This window comes from Rhea americana, unplaced genomic scaffold (genome assembly GCF_003343005.1).
Source record: "Rhea americana isolate MKP2758 unplaced genomic scaffold, rheAme1 scaffold_3, whole genome shotgun sequence".
Lineage (NCBI taxonomy): Eukaryota > Metazoa > Chordata > Aves > Rheiformes > Rheidae > Rhea > Rhea americana.
The window spans coordinates 4,927,322-4,950,087 of NW_028186423.1; the positions used below are offsets into that span (position 1 = coordinate 4,927,322).

Genomic DNA, 22,766 nt, shown 5'->3' on the forward strand with positions numbered 1-22,766 from the left:
CATTGATACACACTCAGAATCAAAATGTTCATTTAGTTAATACAAACCTTTACTAGCTTTATCTAAATGCTGAAAATCCTCAACAAAATTTAGGACATCCTGATATTTTTCTTCACATACTTCTACAAGAAAATGAAGCAATGTTGTTTTTTGATCTGCCGACTTTGTGTCCTTCAGCTGGGGGAAAAAAAGTTAAAACACTTAGAATAAGATTCTGTCTTAATATTTTGATAATTAATGTACACTATGAATTGTGAATACAAGAAAGRTAAGAACAAACTGCTGAACTGGTGCAAACCTTAAATAAAATTGTAAGTAGTTTGCTATATTTTCACCTTGTTAAAAATCCTTACAAGAAACACAATAAATGTTTATTTTTGCATTCCATGCACTATGTGAGTTTCTGTACAAACCCAGGACATATTTTTCTTTGTAAGTTTAACTTTTAAATAATATAGTTTTGTTTGCAAAACTGAGTAATTTTTGAAAGTGAAAATTGTCAGAACTAAATCAGCAAAATCTAACAATACAGATACATCAGTCCACACCATGACATTTCACTATGTGTGAAATGAATTGTACCCTAACAATACGTATGCAACAGAAGCCTCTCAAGTCATCCATTCTTGAGAGCAAATTATTTTGTTATTCAACCTTTTATAGCACAGATTTCATTATTTAAGAATGTTTGCGTTCCAATGTTCTTAACTATAAATTTTTCTGTCTGAACCCTGTACACAATGAACATGATTTGAAGCTCCACAGTTCTAAAGCTTGTATCCAGAAATAGAAAATTATATTATTTGTCATTTTAAAATAACATCTCATAGGAAAGTGCTTGTCTAGTATCTTTTAAAACCTATTTCTGCTTAAGAATTTCTACAAAAAAAGTATACTTTTTTATATATTGATACACATGAACCGTGTGTATGCATAAAGGGTTGCCAGATTACATATAGTACATTAGAGCATCAGGCAAGAAAAGTGTTAGTGAAATATTATAATTAGCACTAAATAAATAGAAACTCATGTTAGCTAATTTCAACTTTAGGATTGTTTCTTAATTTGGTTACCACAAGGAACATAAATGATTGGCAATGCRAAACAGCAGAAGAGTTAACTACAGCCAACTACTGTACCTCTTCTACAGCCAAGAGGTAGAAGAAATAAAAAAAGAAAAAAAGTGTTTTCTTTCAAAAAAAAAAAAAAGTTCAGATCAAGCACAAAGCTATATGGTGATTACTTCTGAATAAGGAAGCAGAAACAAAGTCAATCCCAATCTAAATATTTATGCACATACATAATTCTTACATTACAATGCATTTCCCATGGTTGCCAATTTCTTATAAAGGTTATTTTTTCCACTTTTCTTGTACTTCCCAATAGCCTCAAAGATCACATAAAAGGCATTCTAGTGATGTAAGAATCAGATAGAAGTATACTATTTGCTTTTCTCATATTAAATTAGAATGTCAATTTTAATTTTCATGTCAAATTAAAATGCAGAATTTTGTATAGGTAATTATCACTGAAGTTGATATTTCATATTTTAATATGAAAATTCAGAGATTATTTTCAAAGATCAGGATGATACTATGTTAATAAATATGACGGTATATACTCTTCCAGAATATATATTTTTTCATTTAGACAAATAGATTAATAATAATGTAAGACAGAGTTTTTAAAATAGCAAAAAATGGAAAGTATGTGTGTGTGTATATATATATACACACACAAACTAAACAACAAAAACTATTATAGGGTCTTTACAGCATGCAGTGTTATAAAACAAATTACTTATACCGGACTAGGATTCTCTGTGATAAATGTCTAAATTATTGGATAAAAAGTTTCTACTACAATACTTCTCTTAAAATATACAATTAACAAAAGTTAGGTTTTAAAAGCAAACCAATGTTATAAACATGCATCTATATTTTAATATGTTGGTATTTAATAAATGATATAATATTAGCACATCAGTATCATAGCTCTGCTCTGAAAATATGCAAGTATGTCCTTGATGCAGAACAACTATTACAGTTCAATTCTATATGCAGGTAGGAAAGTGTAAAGTGCAGAAGTACGTAAAGTGCAAAGTATGAACATATTCATATAGTTCCTGAGGCATAGTTGGTCACCAATGAAGATTAGCAGATATATCACCTATTCTAAAAATATTATAGAGATCAACAAATTTGAAGGACAGAAGCCAATGCAAATTTCTTAAGTTTTGTAAAACCCTACTGAAAACTGCTGTGAAGACAGCCAAGACATCTGCAGTTTGCAGCTTTCTAGTTTTGGGCCTTGAAAGAGTAGAAGTTTATGTGATTTTTTTTTCCTATTCTAAAATTCTTATTAGGTGAAGCAGTTTATTATTCTCAGAACAGAGGTGATTTGCATTAGTCCAGACACTATGCATAGTAAAGAAAATCCCCAAATTTATACATAAATAGCTTTACCTCCTTGTTTCCAGACAAAGTAATCTGTGTAAGACACTATTTCATAACCAGTGAAGGCTTGGCACTCATGATTTCCTAAATGAGGCCACAACTGGATGAGATGAATTAGAAGTTGGTGACTAGTACCCTGAATTTCATACTMTGTAAGAATCTATCCAGAAGGGTTTTACTCTTTAGCACACTATCCTACCCTATTCAGAAGAAAGACAACTGCATCCTGCAGTAGTTGACAAATTCAAACCGATTTCCAGGGTTATTTTGCAACCAAGACCATGATTAGTCAAGGTATAGATGACTATGGGAAAAAGAAAAAGAAAAAAGAAAAAGAAAAAAGAAAAAGAAAAAAAAAGAATGCTAGCGCAATACCTGAGCTAAAAGTGCTGGAAAGGAAGGCACTAGTCTTCTCCCTTCTTGCTCCCTAGAAAAGAAGCTTCCCTTTTTAAATATCATACCAAAAGCATTTACAAATCTAGAAGGTCATCATGATGATGGTTAATAAGATACTGTAATTTAATGAATGATGACTCTATTAGATAAGAGTATGACTGCATTTTTTTAAGCAAGCAGATGTGAGCTTTCTTAGTTATGGCTCTTAAAAGAACAAATAACATAGTTGGTGTTACGCTAACAGAATGAGCTAGATCACTTTCAATTGACTTTGAACAGGCAAAGAATAAGCATTCATCTACGACAACAGCAGAGATGCCTTGTATTTTTAAACTCATTTTCTGTAGAATGATATCACCACTATCTTTATTCAGAATGAGATTTAAGTAACTAGTATGCTTCTAAAGTTTTATTTCAAATAGTTTGAGGGAATACAGTCACACTCACACCAATTATATGTGAAAGAATATATAAATATTGATGAAAATACAACCTACATTCTATTTTAAACTTCCACAGGGAATTCACATGAACTCAGCACAAGGGGTGGTTTAATTTATTTAGAAGAAATCCACAGCCAAGAGCTCTTGGGGAAGAACATTACTCAGAATGAAACAATTACAGTCTTCAATATTATTCCACGTGGCTATATTCTTTAACCACTAACACTACGACCACTGGAAATGATTAAGACCATCTTTAATGGATTCCTAGCTCAAGGTTGATTGAGTTTTTAAATTGAATTATACTAAGAGTGTAGTGTGAGTGCAACATTTATTGGATGTAAAAAAAATCCACAGGAGAAAGTGTTATGACTGCCTTTACTACAAGAAAAAACTCAGTTTAACTTACTAGATGTCAGATAATAAGGAATAGAGAAATCTTGACTGAAAAGTCTAAATTTTCTTTGAAATCTTCAATAAGAGATTATAATCTCAATATATATAATATGAAATTATAATCTATTGAATTGTTTAACCATCTTCATGTGACTAGCCAGCCAATTAGCACATACTTTCCCTTGGACCATCTCTAAGGAAAAAATCATTTAAATATTTTAGTACAAAGTTCAAATTGCATAGCGTTTATTTGGCTCTGATATGCTAATATGTCCTAAAAGACCTGAGCTTCTCAAAGGTGGTCAGTAACTCCGCATCCATTCTCCAGAACAACTTGCAGAATTCTAATGGTTGTCTAATTCAACCTATTGCTCTTATGTTATCCCTCTTCTAGGGATAATTGATGAAATAGTCCTCCTGTTCTACTGTTCCAGTATCTAAWTACATGGGAAAGGAGACATAGGCATGTAAACATAGTTAAACTAGAATTCCTAATCTGGATACATGAAAGCCCTTCCTTCTCTTCTTCAAACTTTCTTGTCAAAAGGACAGACCAATGTGGGCAACATTGTGATGGGTCTGCTACAGAATGCCTGATCATGAAAAAGTAGTAGATGACACTTTCTTTAAACAATTGGAAAAAGTCTCATGTTTGTAAATTCTAGTCYTCACAATGGACCTTAAGGTCCCTCCCTGACCCACCAGCAGGTGCTGGAAGGGCAACAGAGCAGGGCACAAACTATCCAGGTTTTTAGAGTGCACCGATAATAACTTCCTGACACAGGTGATAGAGGAGCTGATGAGGAGAGATACTCTGCTGGACCTGATAGTTACAAACAAGGAAGAACCAGTCAGGGATGTAAAGGCTGTAGGCAGCCTTAGTTGCAGCGACCATGAAAAAAATGGAGTTTCAGATCCTGAGAAGAAGGAACAAGACAAGCAGAAGGATCACAATCCTGGACTTCAGGGATCACACTTTGGCCTCTGCTCAGAAGAATTCCACAGGAGACAGTCCTGGAAAGAAGAGGGGTCCAGGAAAGCTGGTCGATTTCAAAGATCAACCCCTCCAGGCTCAAGAACAATGTGTCTGATGAGCAGGAAATCAGGCAAAGGCAGCAGAAGGCATACTTGAATGAGCAAGGAGCTCTTCGCAAAACGAAGTATAAAAAAGCAGCATACCAGAAGTGGGGGCAGGACAGGTAACCCAGGAGGATCATAGAGACACTGTCTGAATATGCAGCGATGAGTTAGAAAAGCCAAAGCCCACCTGGAGTGGAATGTGGATGGCAAGGGATGTGAAAGGCAACAARAAAGGACTCTACTGATGTAGGGCAGCAAAAGACAGACCACGGAAAATTTAGGCCTTCTGCTGAATTGGAATGGGGCTTGGTGACACAAGACACAGAAAAGGCTGAGGTACTCAATGCCTTCTTCCCCTATGTCTTTACTGGTAAGACCAGCCTTTTGGAATCTCAAGTCCCTGAGACCAGTGGGAAAGTCTAGAGTAAGGAAGGAAATCCTCAGAAGAAGAGGATCAGGTTGTGAACATTTAAACAAATCAGACACACACAAGTGCGTGGGACCTGATGAAATGCTTTAATGAGTGCTGAGATAGCTGGCCAATGCCAGTGCAAGGCCACTCTCCATTATTTTTGAAAGGTCATGGTGATTAGAAGAGATTCTGGAAGAAAGTAAATGTCACTCCTATCTTCAAGAAGGCTAAGGAAGAAAATCTGTGGAACTGTAGGCTGGTCGGTCTCACCTCGATTCCTGGGCAGGTGATGGAGAAAATTACCTTAGAAATCATTCCCAAATATATTAAGGACAAGAAAGTGACTGGAGTAGTCAGCACAGGATTATAAAGGAGAAATCATGCTTGATCAACCCTGTTAGCCTTCTACTATGAGAAGGCTGGTGCAAAAGACAAGGAGAAAGCAGTGCATGCTGTTTTATCTTGACTTCAGCAAGGCTTTTGAGAGATCCTCATAGACAAACTGACAGAGTGTTGACAAAGTAAGTGGACAGTGAGTTGGAATGAAAATTGGCTGAAATGCTGGGCTAGCAGCGAAGTCCAGGTGGAGGTCAATCACTAGTGGTGTAGCTTGGGTTTGATACTGGGGCCAATATGGTTTCATAACTTCATTAATTACCTGGATATGGGACAGACTGCACGATCATCAGGTTTGCAGATGATTCAAAACTGGGAGTGGTTGATACAACAGATCGTTCTGCCACCTTTCAGAGGGACCTTGACATGCTGGAGAAATAGGCAGACAGGAATCTCATGGAGCCAAGCAATTGAAAATGCAGAAGATCCTCCCCCCGCACCTGGGGAGGAATAACCTCCTGCATCAGTACAGGCTGGGCCTGTCAAGGGCAATGTGCCCTTGAAGCAAAGTCAGCCAGCAACATCTTGTGCTGCATTAAGAAGAGTGTTAACGGCAGGTAAGGGATGGGATCCTTCCGCTCTGCTCAACACTGGTAAGACTACATCTGCAGTGCTGTGTCCATTTCTGGGCTCCTCAGTACAACACAGACAAACTGAAGTCACTGGAGTGAATTCAGCAGTGGAAGAAAACATTTTTTTTTTTTTGGGGGGTGATCAACTGATGCTGATAATATGAATTCAGTATAGCAGAAGGATGACAAATGCAAATTCTCAGTGATTCTCTCTCTGGAAAAAAAAAGTCAGACTTCAAAAGGACAAGTCTTTGATTGTAGGTTGCACTTTCCTAGGACAATGACAGAGACCTGAAATTTTATAGATTATCTCTATGGCCATAGCTTTTGCTCTGCCTCCAACAAAACCTGTAATAGCTGGTCTTCCTTTACTAACTCAATATGTTCATCTTCACTGTCATTAAGGTGGCATTATCTTCACTCAAAAAAAGATTAAAAAAGAAGCAGCATGGGCTASTATTTACTAACTATCAGCTTGAGATGATATATATGAAATGTTTTGTTATTTGAACTTCATTTTATACTTGAAGATTTCTTATGTAAATTAACTATATCAAGTGCAAGAAGGTATGTGTATGCACAGTTAATAAAGTCCTGAAAGGAGTAAACCAGTATCAACACTTCTGATCATATGATATTATACAATGTCAAAATTACACTTTACATTATGAGTATTAGGATCAAATTACCTTTTTCATGTCCTTAGAGCCTTGTGTCTACTTCACCAACCTGATCAAAAGTAGCATCATATATGCCAAATAATCTCAAATTAAAATCTATCAAAACTTAGGATTTTTAAAATTTTGGGCAAATAGAATACTAATAATGCTCAGTTCTTTCTTGAGCAGATGGACTAAAAGCTTCTTGAAGTCCCTTCCAACCTGTATTATTCTATGATTCTAAGAAATCCTCATGCACTTCTCGATTAGTTAACTGAATACTCTATCCAAAATATTATTTATTTTGACTCACTCTTTGGCCTCATGGAAACTCTTTGAGAATCATCAGTATACTCAGATTTCAAAAGTTTTACACAATCTCCATCATTATAAAGTTTTTAACTATCTTTGTAGTTAGAAAGCTTTCTTAATTTTTAACCAAGCTTCCTTTGCTACCACCAAGCCAATTACTTCACCTCCTACCTCAATTACATAGATAAATGTCTAAATGTCATCTCTATCATAAATTAGTAACATAAGGACACTCTTATGTCCTCTTAATAGTCCTCACATTTCTTTTCTAAATAAAATACACCTAAATCCTTTTTTTTTCTTTTACAGAAGTTTAGAAGTGTTATATGTAACTACACTTTGGATTTTTACCAGTCACCTATACATTTTTGCAGTGCTGCAGAAAACATTTCCCTATCAGTACCAAGTACATAGGAATAATTACCATCTTTATATTAAACAGAAGGCCTTCTAAAACACAGACAGGAAAATTTGCCTCTATTATTTATTGCTGAGTCCTACAGCCCTAAATAACCTTTAAGTGTGTAAACTTATGATATCCTAGTTTATCAAATGCATTTAATGCCAGTGCACTGTACAGTTAGCCAGGAACTTAAAATTTTCCTGGAATATTGCTTAGCCAYTCATTCCTTATTTTCATCGTTAGGCATTCCAGATCCCTAGATTTAGTATGTTGTGATAGTCTTCAACATTTTCATGTTCTAGACTTTAGATTATTTCTCCAAGATCACTTTGATCCTGCTCTCTAAAGTGCCTGTAACAATTAACTTTACTTATTGCTTCCATAAATATAATTTCTTTTTCRTTGTCTTACATATTAAAAATGCAGAGAATATAACTGAACCTAGGACAGATTTTGGTAAAAACATATTTTAAAAGTACTCTCAGTTGGAAAGAGAACCTTTAATTCCCACCCTCTGAAATCTGTTTATTTCTCAACAAATTGTACTTTTAATTCAATGATTTCATCTACGCTATATTCCTCTATGTGGCTGCTGCATGCTTAAATACTTAGTTTAGAATAGGTATGGTATATAAGTTACAACTTAAATAGAAAATAAGGTGTCATATTCAACACTGGAGGACCACAGTGATGGAACTTTAAAACTTAGGAATTAATACTCAGGGAAGGATAGATATCTTAGTGCATATACCTTAACCTTTCCTCCTTCAGCTTTTATATAAGAAAAATTAAATGAAACATATGGACCTGAAAAGATTGAGCTTTAACATAGAAGAGTCAGATAAAAGTTTTATGTACAAGAGACATCATAACTGTATAAAAAAAAATTAAATGTGACAGTCAAAAATGTTCAGACACATAAGACTGTAATGCTACTATGATAACATTGGTATGGACTTCTATAACTTTATTTAAATTGGCTTTATGTTATTTCCTCAGTATAGAAACTTCTAAAATTTTATACACAAGCCAATCTCAAAGTGACTGTACACAGATTAGTTCTGTATCATTYAAGCCATCAACAACTATTAAGAATAATGAAAAAAATGAAAACAAATTATAAACTGCGAGGAAGACATCAAGGCAAAGTATTTAGGAGTGTAATAAATGAAAGAGCGAATGTAATATTAGAACTCAACATGGACATTTCAGGACTCACTTTACACAGGGAGCTGAGGTTATATCCAAAGGTCTGTGCATTCCGAGAACCTGCATTCATGTAGTTTCCCATTAACAATACTAGTTCCAGCAGCTTGCTGAAGCTTTTACTCTTCTTTATCTCTTCACAGGCAGCACTGACAGCCATGATGTCAGGTTTGATGTTGTTCACCTGCTCCTCGAACTGAAGCTTAAAAAGAATAGCACTGAGCCGTGGCCGTAGTCTCTTCACATTGCTCATCTGATTGAAAAGAAAATAGGAGATTTCCTTTAAAATTCATGCTACACTTTGGCACTATACAAATGTATACAATCTGAAATGATTTATTGGTGTGACAGGCTTGAAGAAGCAATATATCTGCTATAACTGATAGCAAATGAACGAATGAATGAGAGACACTTGGCTAAGCAACTGAAATCTCATCTTGTGGTTAATAAGAACTGCCTCCATCTTCCCATCCTTTCCCAATAACTAGTATGTGTAAGCAATAAAAGATAAAGTGTCATCATATATCACATCTGTCAACTCATATACCAAATCCTATAAAACTAATCCAAGTTTATGACCCAGTAGTTGCAAAGTAATAAAAGCAGTTCACAAATTTTGTATAACTCAAAATGTACCAAAACAAGGCAAATCTCATTTTCTGGTACAAATATTTTAAAGCTGATTGCAATAAGATTATACTATAAACTTGCAGGAAAATGTGGGTTTGAAGAACAATCTCAGCCATGAAAAACTTACAATAATGTGTATTTGTATATGCCAGCATTCATACCCCACTAGAGTCCTGGGTCTTATACAGTTAATTAGATAAAACAGAATGTTCCTAAGGAAAACAGTAGCTTCTGTAAATTACATGCAAAAGACTTGGCTTTCTTTATGCTTTACTAGTCAGAGATTTTCAACTGGAGTTTCAATATTTCTGCATGACTTAGGCCAATGAGTTCCCACTCTGGAGACATTCTGCATATYACTGCCCGTATCCAGACTATAAGATCGCAAATTTTATTAGTTCTTTAAATCAAGGAAATTGGAATGCATTCAATAAACCTCTCAAACTTCCAATGTACTACTCAGCCATCCAGCTCTATCATAGGAATCTTCACATCTTAGATACGGTATTACATACAATCCTAGAAGACTTCTGTTTTCCACTCTTGCCCCTTTTATCCCTGCAAGGAATTTTATGCAATCCATATTGTTTCCTGGAAATCATAGCTTTTCTCCCACTTTGTGATTCTGTTTGCACTCAAGACGTACTCCTCCAAGCTGTTCCTTGAGCTTCTTTCCCCACTTTTCCTATCTGTATTTTCTCATCAATCCAATTAATTCTTTACATCCTTCTCCCCTATAGTTTTTCTCCTTTCAAGGCAAGATTCAAGCCAGTAATGCCTCGAAAATTCCTCAGATCCTAAAGTCTATAGATTCATCACTGTATTACATATCTACATACATACACACATACACACATATATATACACATACATATATATATAACAGTTTGCTGCTATTAGTGTTTCTCAGTGCAGGAAGGGCACTTTTCCCACAGATTCAAAGGTTTCATATAGAGTGGCCTTAAAGGTTCACCTTGAAATCAGCAACATCCCCCTTCAAACTACAGCAACCTCCAAAGTTTTATGGAATAGTTCTCAACCCAAACCTAGGCCAGGAATGGAAAAATAGTTCGGACAGTGAAAGATTCACAAGCTGTTTGTTGCTAATCATCCTACAGTTCACTCAGTGAAATGGGTAACAGTAACATTCTTCATCCATTTCAGTACAAAATCAAACAGTTTATCTCAAACTGATAATGAAGGCTGCTTAATCCAAATGATTTGACATAGAAGCAGAAGAAGGATCTTACAGAGAATTCTATTGGTTTTACCTTGATAACTGTAAAAATAAGATCAGGAGGTTGAGTAACAATTTATGCTACTAAAGGCACTTCTACAATGCCTGTCTGGCAAAGCAACCCCCTGGCAATGGCCCTATTGAAGTAAACAGACACTTCTGCATTTTAGTTTAGATAAGAAATCTTGAAGTAAAATATGCAATCATTTTCACTAGCAATACTTTGGTTTGCACTATAGAGCAGAGCACGTAAACAGGATTTCTTTCAGATAAGATTAAAAGATTGAAAAAGCAACTGTAAGAGCACACAGGACACTTCAACTGCTACTGAACTTTAGCCCACAGGCTAGCTTCTAGCCTGGTCCTACAGTAAATCATCAAAATAAGTAGAGTTTGGATGTTAGTTCAGTATCAACCGTACGCAGATATTCCATATTAATTAGATATTAAATTGCATCCAATAGTATGGTACCTTTATTACAGAGGAACAGGTAAACAAGAATAACAGGATTTGAATTTAAGCAGTACATATCACAATGAAACAGAAATGGAAATATCTAAAAACGATCTAAAATTAAGTTAGTGATTTTACACCTTACAAGTATTATCCAAAAATGCACTATATTCAAGTTACTAATTAAAAATGCTACTTTAAAAAAAAAWTGAATTCATGAATTAGTTCCTAAAGGCATGGCATTSGGTGCACAGAAGAAAAATCAGTTGCATTTAATGACAGGAATGCTTGTTAAACAGGACTATCGATACTATCTTACATACAAAGACATGTTCATTGCAAATACATAGTTACTGTATTGTAAATCCAAACAGCATCAGTTTTCTAATTTGTACAAATAGTTCAAGAGTACAAAAGAGTTTYAAGCTGAGAACCTGAAATTCCTTATCAATACCAACACTTCATGCTATTTTACATTTCAAACCATCTATTAATATGAGTTGCAACTAAAATCTAACGTCAGAAAAAGCACRTAAGTCTTAGAGAAGTTTTCCTTTCAAACTTCCAGGGAATCTTTATTCATAACAAACTTTACAAGGATTTCAAAGCAAATTCTCCACTTTATTTGACACTCAAACTAAAACACAGAACTTCACTGAAATTATCCAGATTTTTATTATCTGTCCCTACTCAACATGCAATAGAGATGAGCATTAATATCAAATCTCTAGTACCAATAAAATAAAGTGTCAGTTCCATTGATTTTAAGTGGAGTAAAACTCCACTTAAAAAAAACAGAAGATGATGCATCACTGACTGACTCTTGGCTTTTCAGATAGTTTGCTTTGTGAAAAGACTTAAAGAAAAAMATCTGAAAACTAGCAGCTTGCAAAAGAAACTTTTCAGTTGTTGCATTAAATAAAATTCCAAGAATCTCAAAATAATTTTAGTTTTTAATAAAGCTAAATTATGTTTTTAAATATTATATAACTATATAATTGTATATTATAATTATTCTCTAAAGTCTAAATGATTTTTTCCAATTTTATAAAAACAGCTGCAGTTAGACTGAATCTATACATGTAAGATTGATATAAGAGATTTGAAAGTCACTTCAAAGAGWTATTTTTCAGGCAAAAACATAATCCAAGATTTGTGACAAATTTTGCTCTTATAATATCACTCTTATTTGGTATATACATGATACACATATCCAACTTCACAAAAATTCACCTTTTAAATACCACTCTCAATCAGATAAATAAATGTCTTTAAATATAAGCATTGCACCTATTCTAGAACAATATGAACCAGAATTTTAATAATTAAGTTTTCTGTTTTTCAAGAAAAAAGAATTTTTACTTTGCTATCTAAAAACAGAGCCAGACATTAACTGCTAGAAAAAGATATACATGTTAGTACTGCTCTGATGAACTATTTTGCTATGTCTCATTGAAAAGTAAAAAGTGGACTGTGACAGACTTAGTTTATACTCAGATTGATAAATATCTTGAGACTTCTGCTTGCCCACCCAAACTAATAATATGTTTAACTAAAATGTTTTTTCATCCATTTCATATCACTTCTTTTTATTTAGTAGTGTGTTTCATGTGGCATTTTAACAAGTATATGAAGTATTAAATCTTGTATTTTTAATTTTATTTAGTTGCATGGGCCTTGGGAAAATAAAATCTCACTGTTGAACTACTGTAATTACTCAAATCCTCCAATACTACTCTCATCACTGCTATACATTCATAATCAATAATATCCTTTCCTCCTAAAAGGTAATTTAAACCTTACTCACTAGCTTATTAGAACAACATTCAGTTAACATTTGAATTTTTTCACTCACTATAGGTACCGCTTATTCTTCTTCCAGAACAGTAATATAGAATTTCAACCATTCAATGATCTTCCACACCTTTTTAAAGACATAATTTAAATTGATTGGGGTTGAGGAAGGAAGTCAGGAGAAAAACAGCTTCAAAAGAGTATTTAAAATTAAATTTGACTCATCAAATGTGCAAAATCTGTTTCACTTCAGCATTTCTATTCTTAAATGCTGCAATTCTATTCTAAATATGCAACATATATTATCTATTTCAAATGACTTCACTATGAATGTTTTGTGGAATTAATTATATCCAATTAAAATGTTTGTCARCACTGAAATAACGATTTTGAAAATAAAAAAGCTACAAGTGCTACAATAATTCTAATGTTAATGTATCTTACGCCAAACTAAGAATGACAATTTCTTAAAACTGTAATAATCAGGTACTTTGCATCACAGAGATGTATTATATGAACATGAACAAGCACATATGCATAAAGGACACAAGGTTTTTATCAGAATTGGTAGAATCAAAACAAATCATGAAGTTTCAAAAATAAGTTTTAAAGATGAAAGCAGAAATACATTATCTGAAAAATCACAAACAGAAGTGCATACCAGAATCACAACAGAAATGCCACCGTTTAAAAAAACAAAACAAAACAAAACAAAACAGATAACCCTCCAACCAACCAACCAAAAACATGCACTCTAAAATCCATAGATCCCGTACAATGCATGTTTTTGGTACTACCTGTTTATCTGTTTGCTAGGTCAATAATTGAGTAGGGAAGAGGTGGAGAGTTTCCTTAACAGTATACAGCTTTCTTTGTGCTAYGTAGTCTACAAATACCTTCAAACTGTCAGGTTCACGCACCTTATCACAAGAGATGTTAAGAATGTACGTGGTGTAACATTAAGAGGGTTATGTTTATGTCCCAAACATATATYAGAACCCTGAAAATAGACAATTAGAATAACTAAAAAATGCCAAGACAGAAAGTTAAAGAACAAGTGGACTACATATATCAGAGAACTCAGGGTATGGTAACATTTTTTTTTAATTCAAGTAATAGCCCACCGGAATATTCCCACCATCTGTAAGTCCAAACAGTAATTAACCACTGAATCGTACTGTCTGCTCAAGGCTCTCTCTTCCCTTTATCCAACAACAAACATCACCTGCCATACAGTGCCATCTGATAAACGTGTATATCTACTATCTGCTTTGTGGATGTCAGGTAAAAAATATGTTGCAGAAATTATGCTGACATTAGATCTTGATCATGGAAAGTGAGCTCATCATATCAGAAGCTTGTAGTGAAAAAACACAAGGGCTACAATTTACCCTGAATTTCATGATATACCTTCCTTGAAAGACCAATATCATCCTAGGCTGTCAGACCACCTGAATGTGTTCCTATTCAAAAAGTAGAGTATCAGTTACAGCCAACTTGACTACAAGAGTAAAGTGGAAGAGTATCCCCTGGGGAAAATGGATGGTTCTCATTACTGCAGCATACATGAGCGGTACACAGTGCATGGTGGAAAAAATGTGAATTTCTGAGCATTCACCTTTAGATTCAGGTACCTGAAGAGAGTAAAACTGAAGCAAGGAAGAACTGATACTCTGACAGACCTCTGATCACCTGTTTAAGGCAGCAAAAGGATACTCTGCTCAGTTTGAGATGGGTGGCCAACATGTCTGAAATCTTAGTGAAGAGTACCAGCACTCTGGAAAGGCCAAACACATGATTTCAGTGTACGGGAATTCAACCTACCATAATGCAACAGAATATTTTTATTGAGATGTTTTACAGCTATGTGAAAATACTATTCTTCATCTTTAAAACACACAACAATTGAGCTGATGACTTTTCAGCTCTCCTAACACTGACAGAAGGCACCTCATTGCTCCTCCATTTCCCCCAGTCTGAATTATAAACAGCTTGAATTTGTTCCACTTACTCAATTGCTTGCAAGCCCAAGATTTTCCTAACAGGTATCTGTTGTCTCCTCTACCCAGGACAGAGGAGAAGGGAATATACTGCAAGTGACACAGGAACAATACCTATCAATTATCTTCTAGCTACACACAAGTAGCTTTCTCGTCTCTTGTGGATGATAGTGCACTATTTCACAGGGTAGACAATACCTGGTACTGTTAWTGACTGTACTATGCTCAACAAAGATGAACCTACAGCACCTGCAAAGCCAATCCACAGATCTCTGAAATGGGAACATCTTTATAAGTACTCCAAAGGCCACCTATCTTATGAAATACTTCTAAATTGCCAACAGTGGCTCTAACAGAGCTGTCAAAATAAGCTGAGGCAACAATCTGCTATACAATGCAATAGTCTTCATGCTGAGATTCACAGATAGGTATGTTCCACCACTAAAAGAAAGTTTTTTTTTTTTTTTTTGTCTTATCCAAATAAATAATTAGCACATACCTAATATCCAAGATACAAAGGGATTTTTTTTCAAACTGGATATGCAAAACATTTTTATTTTGGGGAGGGGATGAGGTTGGTGGGAGGAAACTGTCAAATATGGATTTACTGAAATCTTGATCAGAATGGATCACAGAGAAAACTTTAGTTTCTTTGAGTTTAGATGATGGTATTTTCCTGAAAAGAAATTGTCCAGGAGCAAAAGGATCTGATATTAGACCTGAATCTCTTCAAATCTTCTATTTTTAGCAGATCTAACAGCTGACAGAAAAAATATTTTCATTAAAAGGTACATATGGAGTAGATGCCACTAGACTGAGAAGCTTTCCTCATGGGAAACCAAGTCAGAGTTTAGCTTATGAAAAATCCTCTATAAAACCTCTAATTCAGCCAGATGGTAAAAATAAATGCATACCAGCAGTCAAGAGCAGAAGTCATAAGGAATTTGAACTAGAATAATATAATCAAACGGGGAAAATTTTCTAGAAGTTAAAAGCATCTAGCTTCATTCCAGACAGAAAATCTGATAAACTTAACTGCAAAACAGGCACCTCATTTTCCTTCCTGCCACTGTTAAGAATACTTCTCCTAATGAAAAACAAGTCCATTCTGTAACTTCTAGTCTCCCAACATACAGGCTATGAAGATACAGATAATCAAGGTCTGGACAGCAGGGTCTGTAAACCATGACAGCAGATCTAAGGATTAAAGCTTCTACACTAAGCAGCAGGCTTAGTGTTTTCTGTCAGATTCAACCATCRGATTTACTCCAACATTAAAGTGGAATTTGATGCTATGTGGCTATGTAATACACAGTGGCAACAGACCATAATAGTAGCAATTTGATGCAAGAGACATGACATATTTCAAGAAAAGTTCAGAACTCCATCTCACTCATATTTAGTGTGGTCTTTTATACTGACCTAACAACACGTCCAGTTTCCTAAGTGGGAAGACGTGTCTATGACGATAACACATTGGTAGATCTTGTAGATCTTAGTCCTAACAGAGAATTCAAAACTAACTTTGGTATTTTTTATCCATATAGTTACAGGATGCATTTGGAACCATAGATAATTGTCAGCCAGAACAGACTGACATGAAAAGTCACATAAGTAAATGCCTTTGGAAAATAGCATGCACATCTTGCAGAAAGTTCCCCAAATCTAGGAAATGACCACAAGGAGAGTAAATTCTAAAGGACTTTGGTGTCCATAGGACCTTCTTTGAACAATAATGTTTGAAGCTGGAATAGGTGAAATATCTCATCTCGGCCTCCAGGGATCCAAGAGATACTAGCCTCAAGATTTTTTCAGGGCAGCCACACAAYGTTTGCCAGTGATTTGGATTCCTCACTCAGTTTCGATGGGTAAATTCCAAAAACCTTATATACAACCTTTGGAGCTGCTGAGAGTCAATGTGAAAGGACCCTGTATTGATAATGGTCCAAACTTAAAAGTTTTTTTCTTTTTTTCTGAAGGTATTTAAATCACAAAACAAAAATCCTCATCATGAGGATTAAATTTCTAGTGAAACAGAAGTATTCTTCTAGCCTGGCCTGCCAACCTAAACTTAAGTCTCCCTGAAACCTAGCACAAGTATCTAGTCTGCATTTTTCTTTGGCACCAAGATATAGGAGCTTTGGAACTCTTCTGCACTGGAAGAAGAGGGAACTGGTTTTACAGCCCCTAAAGCAAGAAAAATAGCTACCATGTATCAAAACTGCTTGTCGGAAGACTCTTCAAACAAAGTCAGGATCGATGGGTTGGATGGCAGTAAGGAATGTAAGCAATGTAAGTGGCATTAGCAACTTAGATGTTCTAGTTCCAAACTGATTGAAAATTGTGCAGTCTATTCCTAAAGCAAAAGAGAATAATAAAAAAAAAGTCATAAGGCAGTTAGTCTTCCTCTGTGTACCCTCAGTCTTTGAAGAAATCAGTGCAGAAGGTCTGCTTTGGGGATACCTCTTCATGATTACTAAAGACATGGAAATAAATACAGAACAAAAAACACATAATACAGTAAGTATCAAATTTAGTCTTCTTTCAGAAGGTTAGTGAAATATCTGCTAATCTTAGAATCTTTCAACTACCTCAGGTTTAGTTTCAACTACAACTTACATTTCATGGTCAAGTCAGAACTTCTAAGAATCATTTTACAGCAATAACAGATTTTATCTTTTTTTGCCAAGATCCAGACTTCTAGTAAAATATTAGAGCCTATTACAGAAAAATTACTCTGTTTCACCTGAGGAAACTGCCACCTAAAGCAAAAGTATTGAGAAAATTGGAAAATTGAAAAGTTGCAATTCAGGTTCTATAAAATATAAATCTATTCAGATTACCTAAATTAATAGATATCTTTTAAATTCATAGGATACTCCACAAGATCAGTATAAGATTGTTGCTATATATGTAAAAGAAAATCCATGCCAACACATGATAGTGTTTGTAATTACACTGAGTCATAAAGAGACAGCCATACTTGSCAAAACTTCTAACCTGGAAGCAATAAGGCCTCGGTTTTCATCAGTACTGCTGTAAAAACTGAACTGATTTCTCACAGAACATCAAATCAGAGTCAATAAAAGCTCTTTAGACATTTAGGGGAATCTGCAATGTGAACCACTGATGTCGCTCCACAATAAGCAGAAGACGTAGGATTAGAATGAAAAGCTAGGGACCCATCAGACAAACATGTTCATCTGAAGTTTTAGAAAGATTTGCCACAGAGAAAATTGAAAGAAGTCATTTTAGCTTAAACAAGTGCTACAAGAATCAATAAATTAGCCACTTCCAACCATCTGAAGTAACATCAGACAACAATAATTGATAATATTGTTTAGACTTTGCTGAAGATATTAGAACCATCCAAAGTCATTTTGCCAGGACTGAGTAGGGACAAGAGTGTGATTTGCTGATGCAATAGAAGAACATTCCTCTATGATTCAGCATTAGAATTTTTCAGGGACACAAAGGAAGAAGAAACATTATCTAGTCCAAATATCATTCTTGGCAATTGCCAASAATAAGATCAGTGTAGGTCACGATGGCCCCTTTCAGAAGATATTTCCGAAGCCTAGATCTCCACCTTATGCAGGTTCAGAGTTTGAAAGACCCTCATATCACAAGAGCTAGAGGTGTTCTCCCTCTAAAGTATCTTCACTGTCAATTTGCATAAAGAATTTTAAATATTGTAAGTGGTCTATAGTAGAAAGTTAATCTATGGCAACTCTCCTGGAAAAGCTGGAATTATTGATGGAGAACACTGACAAGATAGAACAACAGATACACATGATCTCTACAGGATTTCTACAGTATAAGGCAAAGTTTACACAAGAAATTCTACGGAAAGGAGTTAACACAATCAAAAATGTCATAGCAATGTTGTATTTCACCATTTCAGGATTTTAAATAAATTGAAATTGCATTAGGTATACTCAAGTATCAAATTGTAGAGAGAGCAGAGTACATATCTATAGATATAGTGAGAGTTGAATATTTTCCAGACCCTAGTGAAAAACATTAATACATTCTGAGCTAGCCGCAATGTGAACATACAGGTGAAATCTTCAGTTGAATAAGGAATTAATCATTTTAAGTGTTTCCTGAATTATTTAAGACAAACGAGCCTTCATCAGGCCTCACTCTAATCTTCAATTTACTCTAGTGAAATCCTATCCTTTCGTATGAACTCATTAAAAACACATCCATCAATGAACAAGCTGTGAAATCAYGTGAGGATACCTTGCCAAATTCTGTTCAGGTTAGCTACCACTGYAGGTCTGGGCGTTCATTATTTCTGAAAGAATATTCCATAATTCCCTTGGGTTTATCTTTCAGTAAATAAAAGTAAAGTGGAAAAGAGTGTTTCTCTTTTTTTACCCCAGAAACAGTTGTGGGGTTTCCAAATGTTCTGGATTTTAAGATAGGAAATAAAGCAGGAGCTATCACACAGGGCTCTTGGGAACCTACTCTTGGACTTGGGCTGCTAGTATAGCTGCCTAAACCTGTGTCAAAGGTCCAAAAAAAAACAAAAACCAAAATTTTACAACAAAATAGTTTAGATAGAATGATAATGTTATGATTTCAGAAATAAGACTTCGGATTTTAAGCCCGTATTAATAACTTAAACATGCCCAGGGCCATTCTCTGTCACTAAGGATTACAGGTATGGAACAGTTCAAATCCCTTGTATTGGATTCAGCTCCCTCCATGTAGCACAACCAAATTAAAACTACTATTACAAATGGTTCCTGGTGTAACAGGTCATTAACATAAGTTGACATAGACTATATGCCTTTAGACAGACCTTAAGCCTTAGCATTAGCAACGTTAGGTAACTTATGCAAAATAAACTTTTGAACTTGTTGTGCGGGCAAGGGAACAGGAGGAGGTGGATATGTGCTGCCTGCTGGGCAGTTCTAACTATAGTTTCCATTTTTGTGGGGATTTTCTGGGGTTTTTTAGTAGCCACAGTAGAGCCTAACCTACCAGAACAACAGGCAACTCTTCAGAAAGCCAACTAAATTGCAAGTATTTTGGCACTGWTCTATATAAATTGAAAGAGCCAACTGATGCAGGACCACACTTTGCCTTGCACCTCTGCACCTACTGACTCCAACAGGGCCTGGAGATGTCTGGCTTGGGAGACACAGGGATGCCTGCTAGACCCTCAAGCCCTGAACAGCTGGAACCGACACGGTTGTACCCAACTTCCCTGTGTCATAACTCATCAAGAGTAAGAGAGATGCTTTGCAACCATTAGAACTTGTTTTAATAAAACAATAGTCCTCAGTAGCCACAAGTCTTTGTTCAAACTGACTGGGTCCTTAGCCCATGAGACCTGGCTCATCCTAACTCCCAAACTATGCTAGGAAATCTTTGGGAAACTGTAAATCTGCCCAGGTCAAAAGCATGCTGGTGTCTATTCTAACAAATTAGCATTGGAGACAATGGAGTTTCAATGCCCAGAAGCATTTTCTGGTACTGCTTAGTGGATTACTAAACATATWTCCTTAAAATGTCATCTAGTGGTTTCTTACAATTGCCAAAAGTATTGGGATACAAGATGGTTCAGGAGTTTGTTTTCAAATATTGAATTTGAATCAAAATCAATTTAAAAAGCGATGAGAACTGAACTTGGATGATTTTGGTCACTATTCTACTCTGTATGAGAGAGGGAAAAAAAGAAAAAAGAACTCTGCAGATGCAAAACTTCACTTATAGATGAATCAAAGGAAGTAAAAGTTCACGACCTCATACAAAAAAAATAAAATAAATCCCCTCACCCCCAAGAAAAAAAACTATTGAAACCTGTATGGATTCTCTCAATCCACCATGAGCAGGCTATTTTAACAAACAATCATTCTGCTTCCTCTCAAATAAAAACATATTGAATAGGAAGAGAAAACCAATCAGTAATAGAGATGAATTCACTAAATCTGTTTTCCTTTATTTAAAATAATAACTTGCTGTACATGCAAAATCTGAGGTAACTGCAACTCAAAAAATGGTGTATCATTCTGTGTTACCAAATCTTTCTTAAACTTAATCCCCTAAAAAAAGAAGAAAAAAAAAAGAGGAAAAAAACCCTGAYAGTTTGAAATGGATTTTCAGGCAGCTTATCTGGTAAAAAGAGATCAGATAATCATGCTATAATCTGGGCTATAGCTGAGATTTGCAATATGATATCATAGGTCACAGTATTTATTTTCATCACAAAGCTGTTTATAAAATATTTAAGTAGTGATATCACAGTAATTGCAATGTTTATATACCAGAAGCTATCCAAAAGAGATCAGTGTATATATAGAATCATAGAAAAAGCAAGGAAACAACCTTCAGAGGTCCCTTACTCTCCTCTGTTCCCCTTTGAGTGAATCAACTACGTCACCCAAAAGGGATATTAGCCTCACCTACCCACAAAGACCCCTGATTATGAAGACTCCATAAGCTCCCTAGTCAATCTATTCTATTGTTATCTTCACTATTAAAAAAACTCTTCCCATTATCTAACCTGTATCTTTCTCATAGATAATAGAAACCTATTACATGTTGTTGTACCAACCATCAGGATGCAGGATAAATTATTCCATCCCTTTTCCAGTTTTTCTGCACGTATTTGGAGAGAAAAGCTTGCCTTGGCCTTAAGTTAAACAACCCTAATAACTTCAGTGTTTCTTCATATGTCATGTTTCTACAGCTGTCATCATCGCCCTCTTCTGGAGTCTCTGTTTTGGTCCACATATTTATAACTGACGTACAAAATACCTCCAAAACTGGATGTAATGTTCCAGCTGAGACTTTATCGATACCGAACAAAGGAAACTTCACAAATCAGAGAGGCTATATTTCTGCTTCTAYATTTGAGTTTGATGAATGTTTATTGGTTGCAAAATAATGATGATTGATTCATGTTTGATCAGTGATCCACTGCAAATCTGTTTCTTTGTCAGAACTGTATCTGTATTTATATAATTTAACTCTAAAATCCCTGACATTTAAATCTTAAGTGACTGATGTTCCTAAAATACTTTTCAGTCTAGTCAAGCAACCCATGCTTGTCAAAGCCTTATTAATAAAGAGATGCTCAGCAACAAGAAAATTATGCAAGTTTCAATCCCAACAGAGTAACATAACAGAAGATGATAGTTACTATAACCCAATTATGATGTGGACTACCTGAATATGAAGCTAAAGTTTAATTTTGACCACTAATGTGAAATATAAACAAAAAAAACAGGAAAATCTTTTAGTATCTCAGAAAAGCAATTCAAGAGCGGGGGTGTGGAGGGGTTGACTTCCAATTCAATGAAAGCATACTGCCATCACCAACAAAATGCATTCAGTTTGAAATGAAAATCATTAATTTTATGTCAGTGTATCCAAACGTGTTTACCATTCCTTCATTCCTACATCATCTTTATTCTACAAATAGGGAGGAGTTGCTTGTGGACAAWTTTTTTCAATTGCGTATTTCTTGCTCAACAGATTTACAGAATTTAAATCACAATGTTTACTTTCCCTTAGTGGCACCTCCTTTTTACTCTGCCTACGTCATTAACCTAATATTAATTCTTCCTGCTGCATAGATTTGTAGTAGAAATATTAAAGTTAGTATGATTAAAAATGTAAGTGTACAAACTCTGGAAGACATGGCAGCACAAGAGTTAACCGAATGACCTGTATTTGTTTCCCAGAGCACCGTTCTCAGCAGTAAAACTGAAGAACTCATGTAGTTCACGTGACAACCAGAAGGCCTAAACTCCAGCAAGACTAGAGCACAGATGACTGATCAGTAGATGACACTTCATCCTAACACCTAGAAAACGGCAGTGCAGTCACAGCATATTATATATTATTCCTCTTCTCATTAGTCCACTAGTAGACTAAAAGCACAAAAAAAATGTGCTTCAAACA

At 35.1% G+C, this 22,766-nt stretch overlaps 1 protein-coding gene across 1 annotated transcript in view; it reads right to left on the reverse strand.

Annotated features, from left to right (window-relative positions):
* Positions 1–22,766, reverse strand: part of DIAPH3 (diaphanous related formin 3) — a 238,573-nt gene that overhangs the window by 101,904 nt on the left and 113,903 nt on the right. Inside the window, exons 21-22 of the mRNA XM_085309483.1 lie at positions 8,745–8,984; positions 48–177 (exon numbers count right to left, since the gene is read on the reverse strand). Coding sequence (XP_085165609.1) covers positions 48–177; positions 8,745–8,984 — 370 coding nt within the window. The remainder of the gene's footprint in view (positions 1–47; positions 178–8,744; positions 8,985–22,766) is intronic.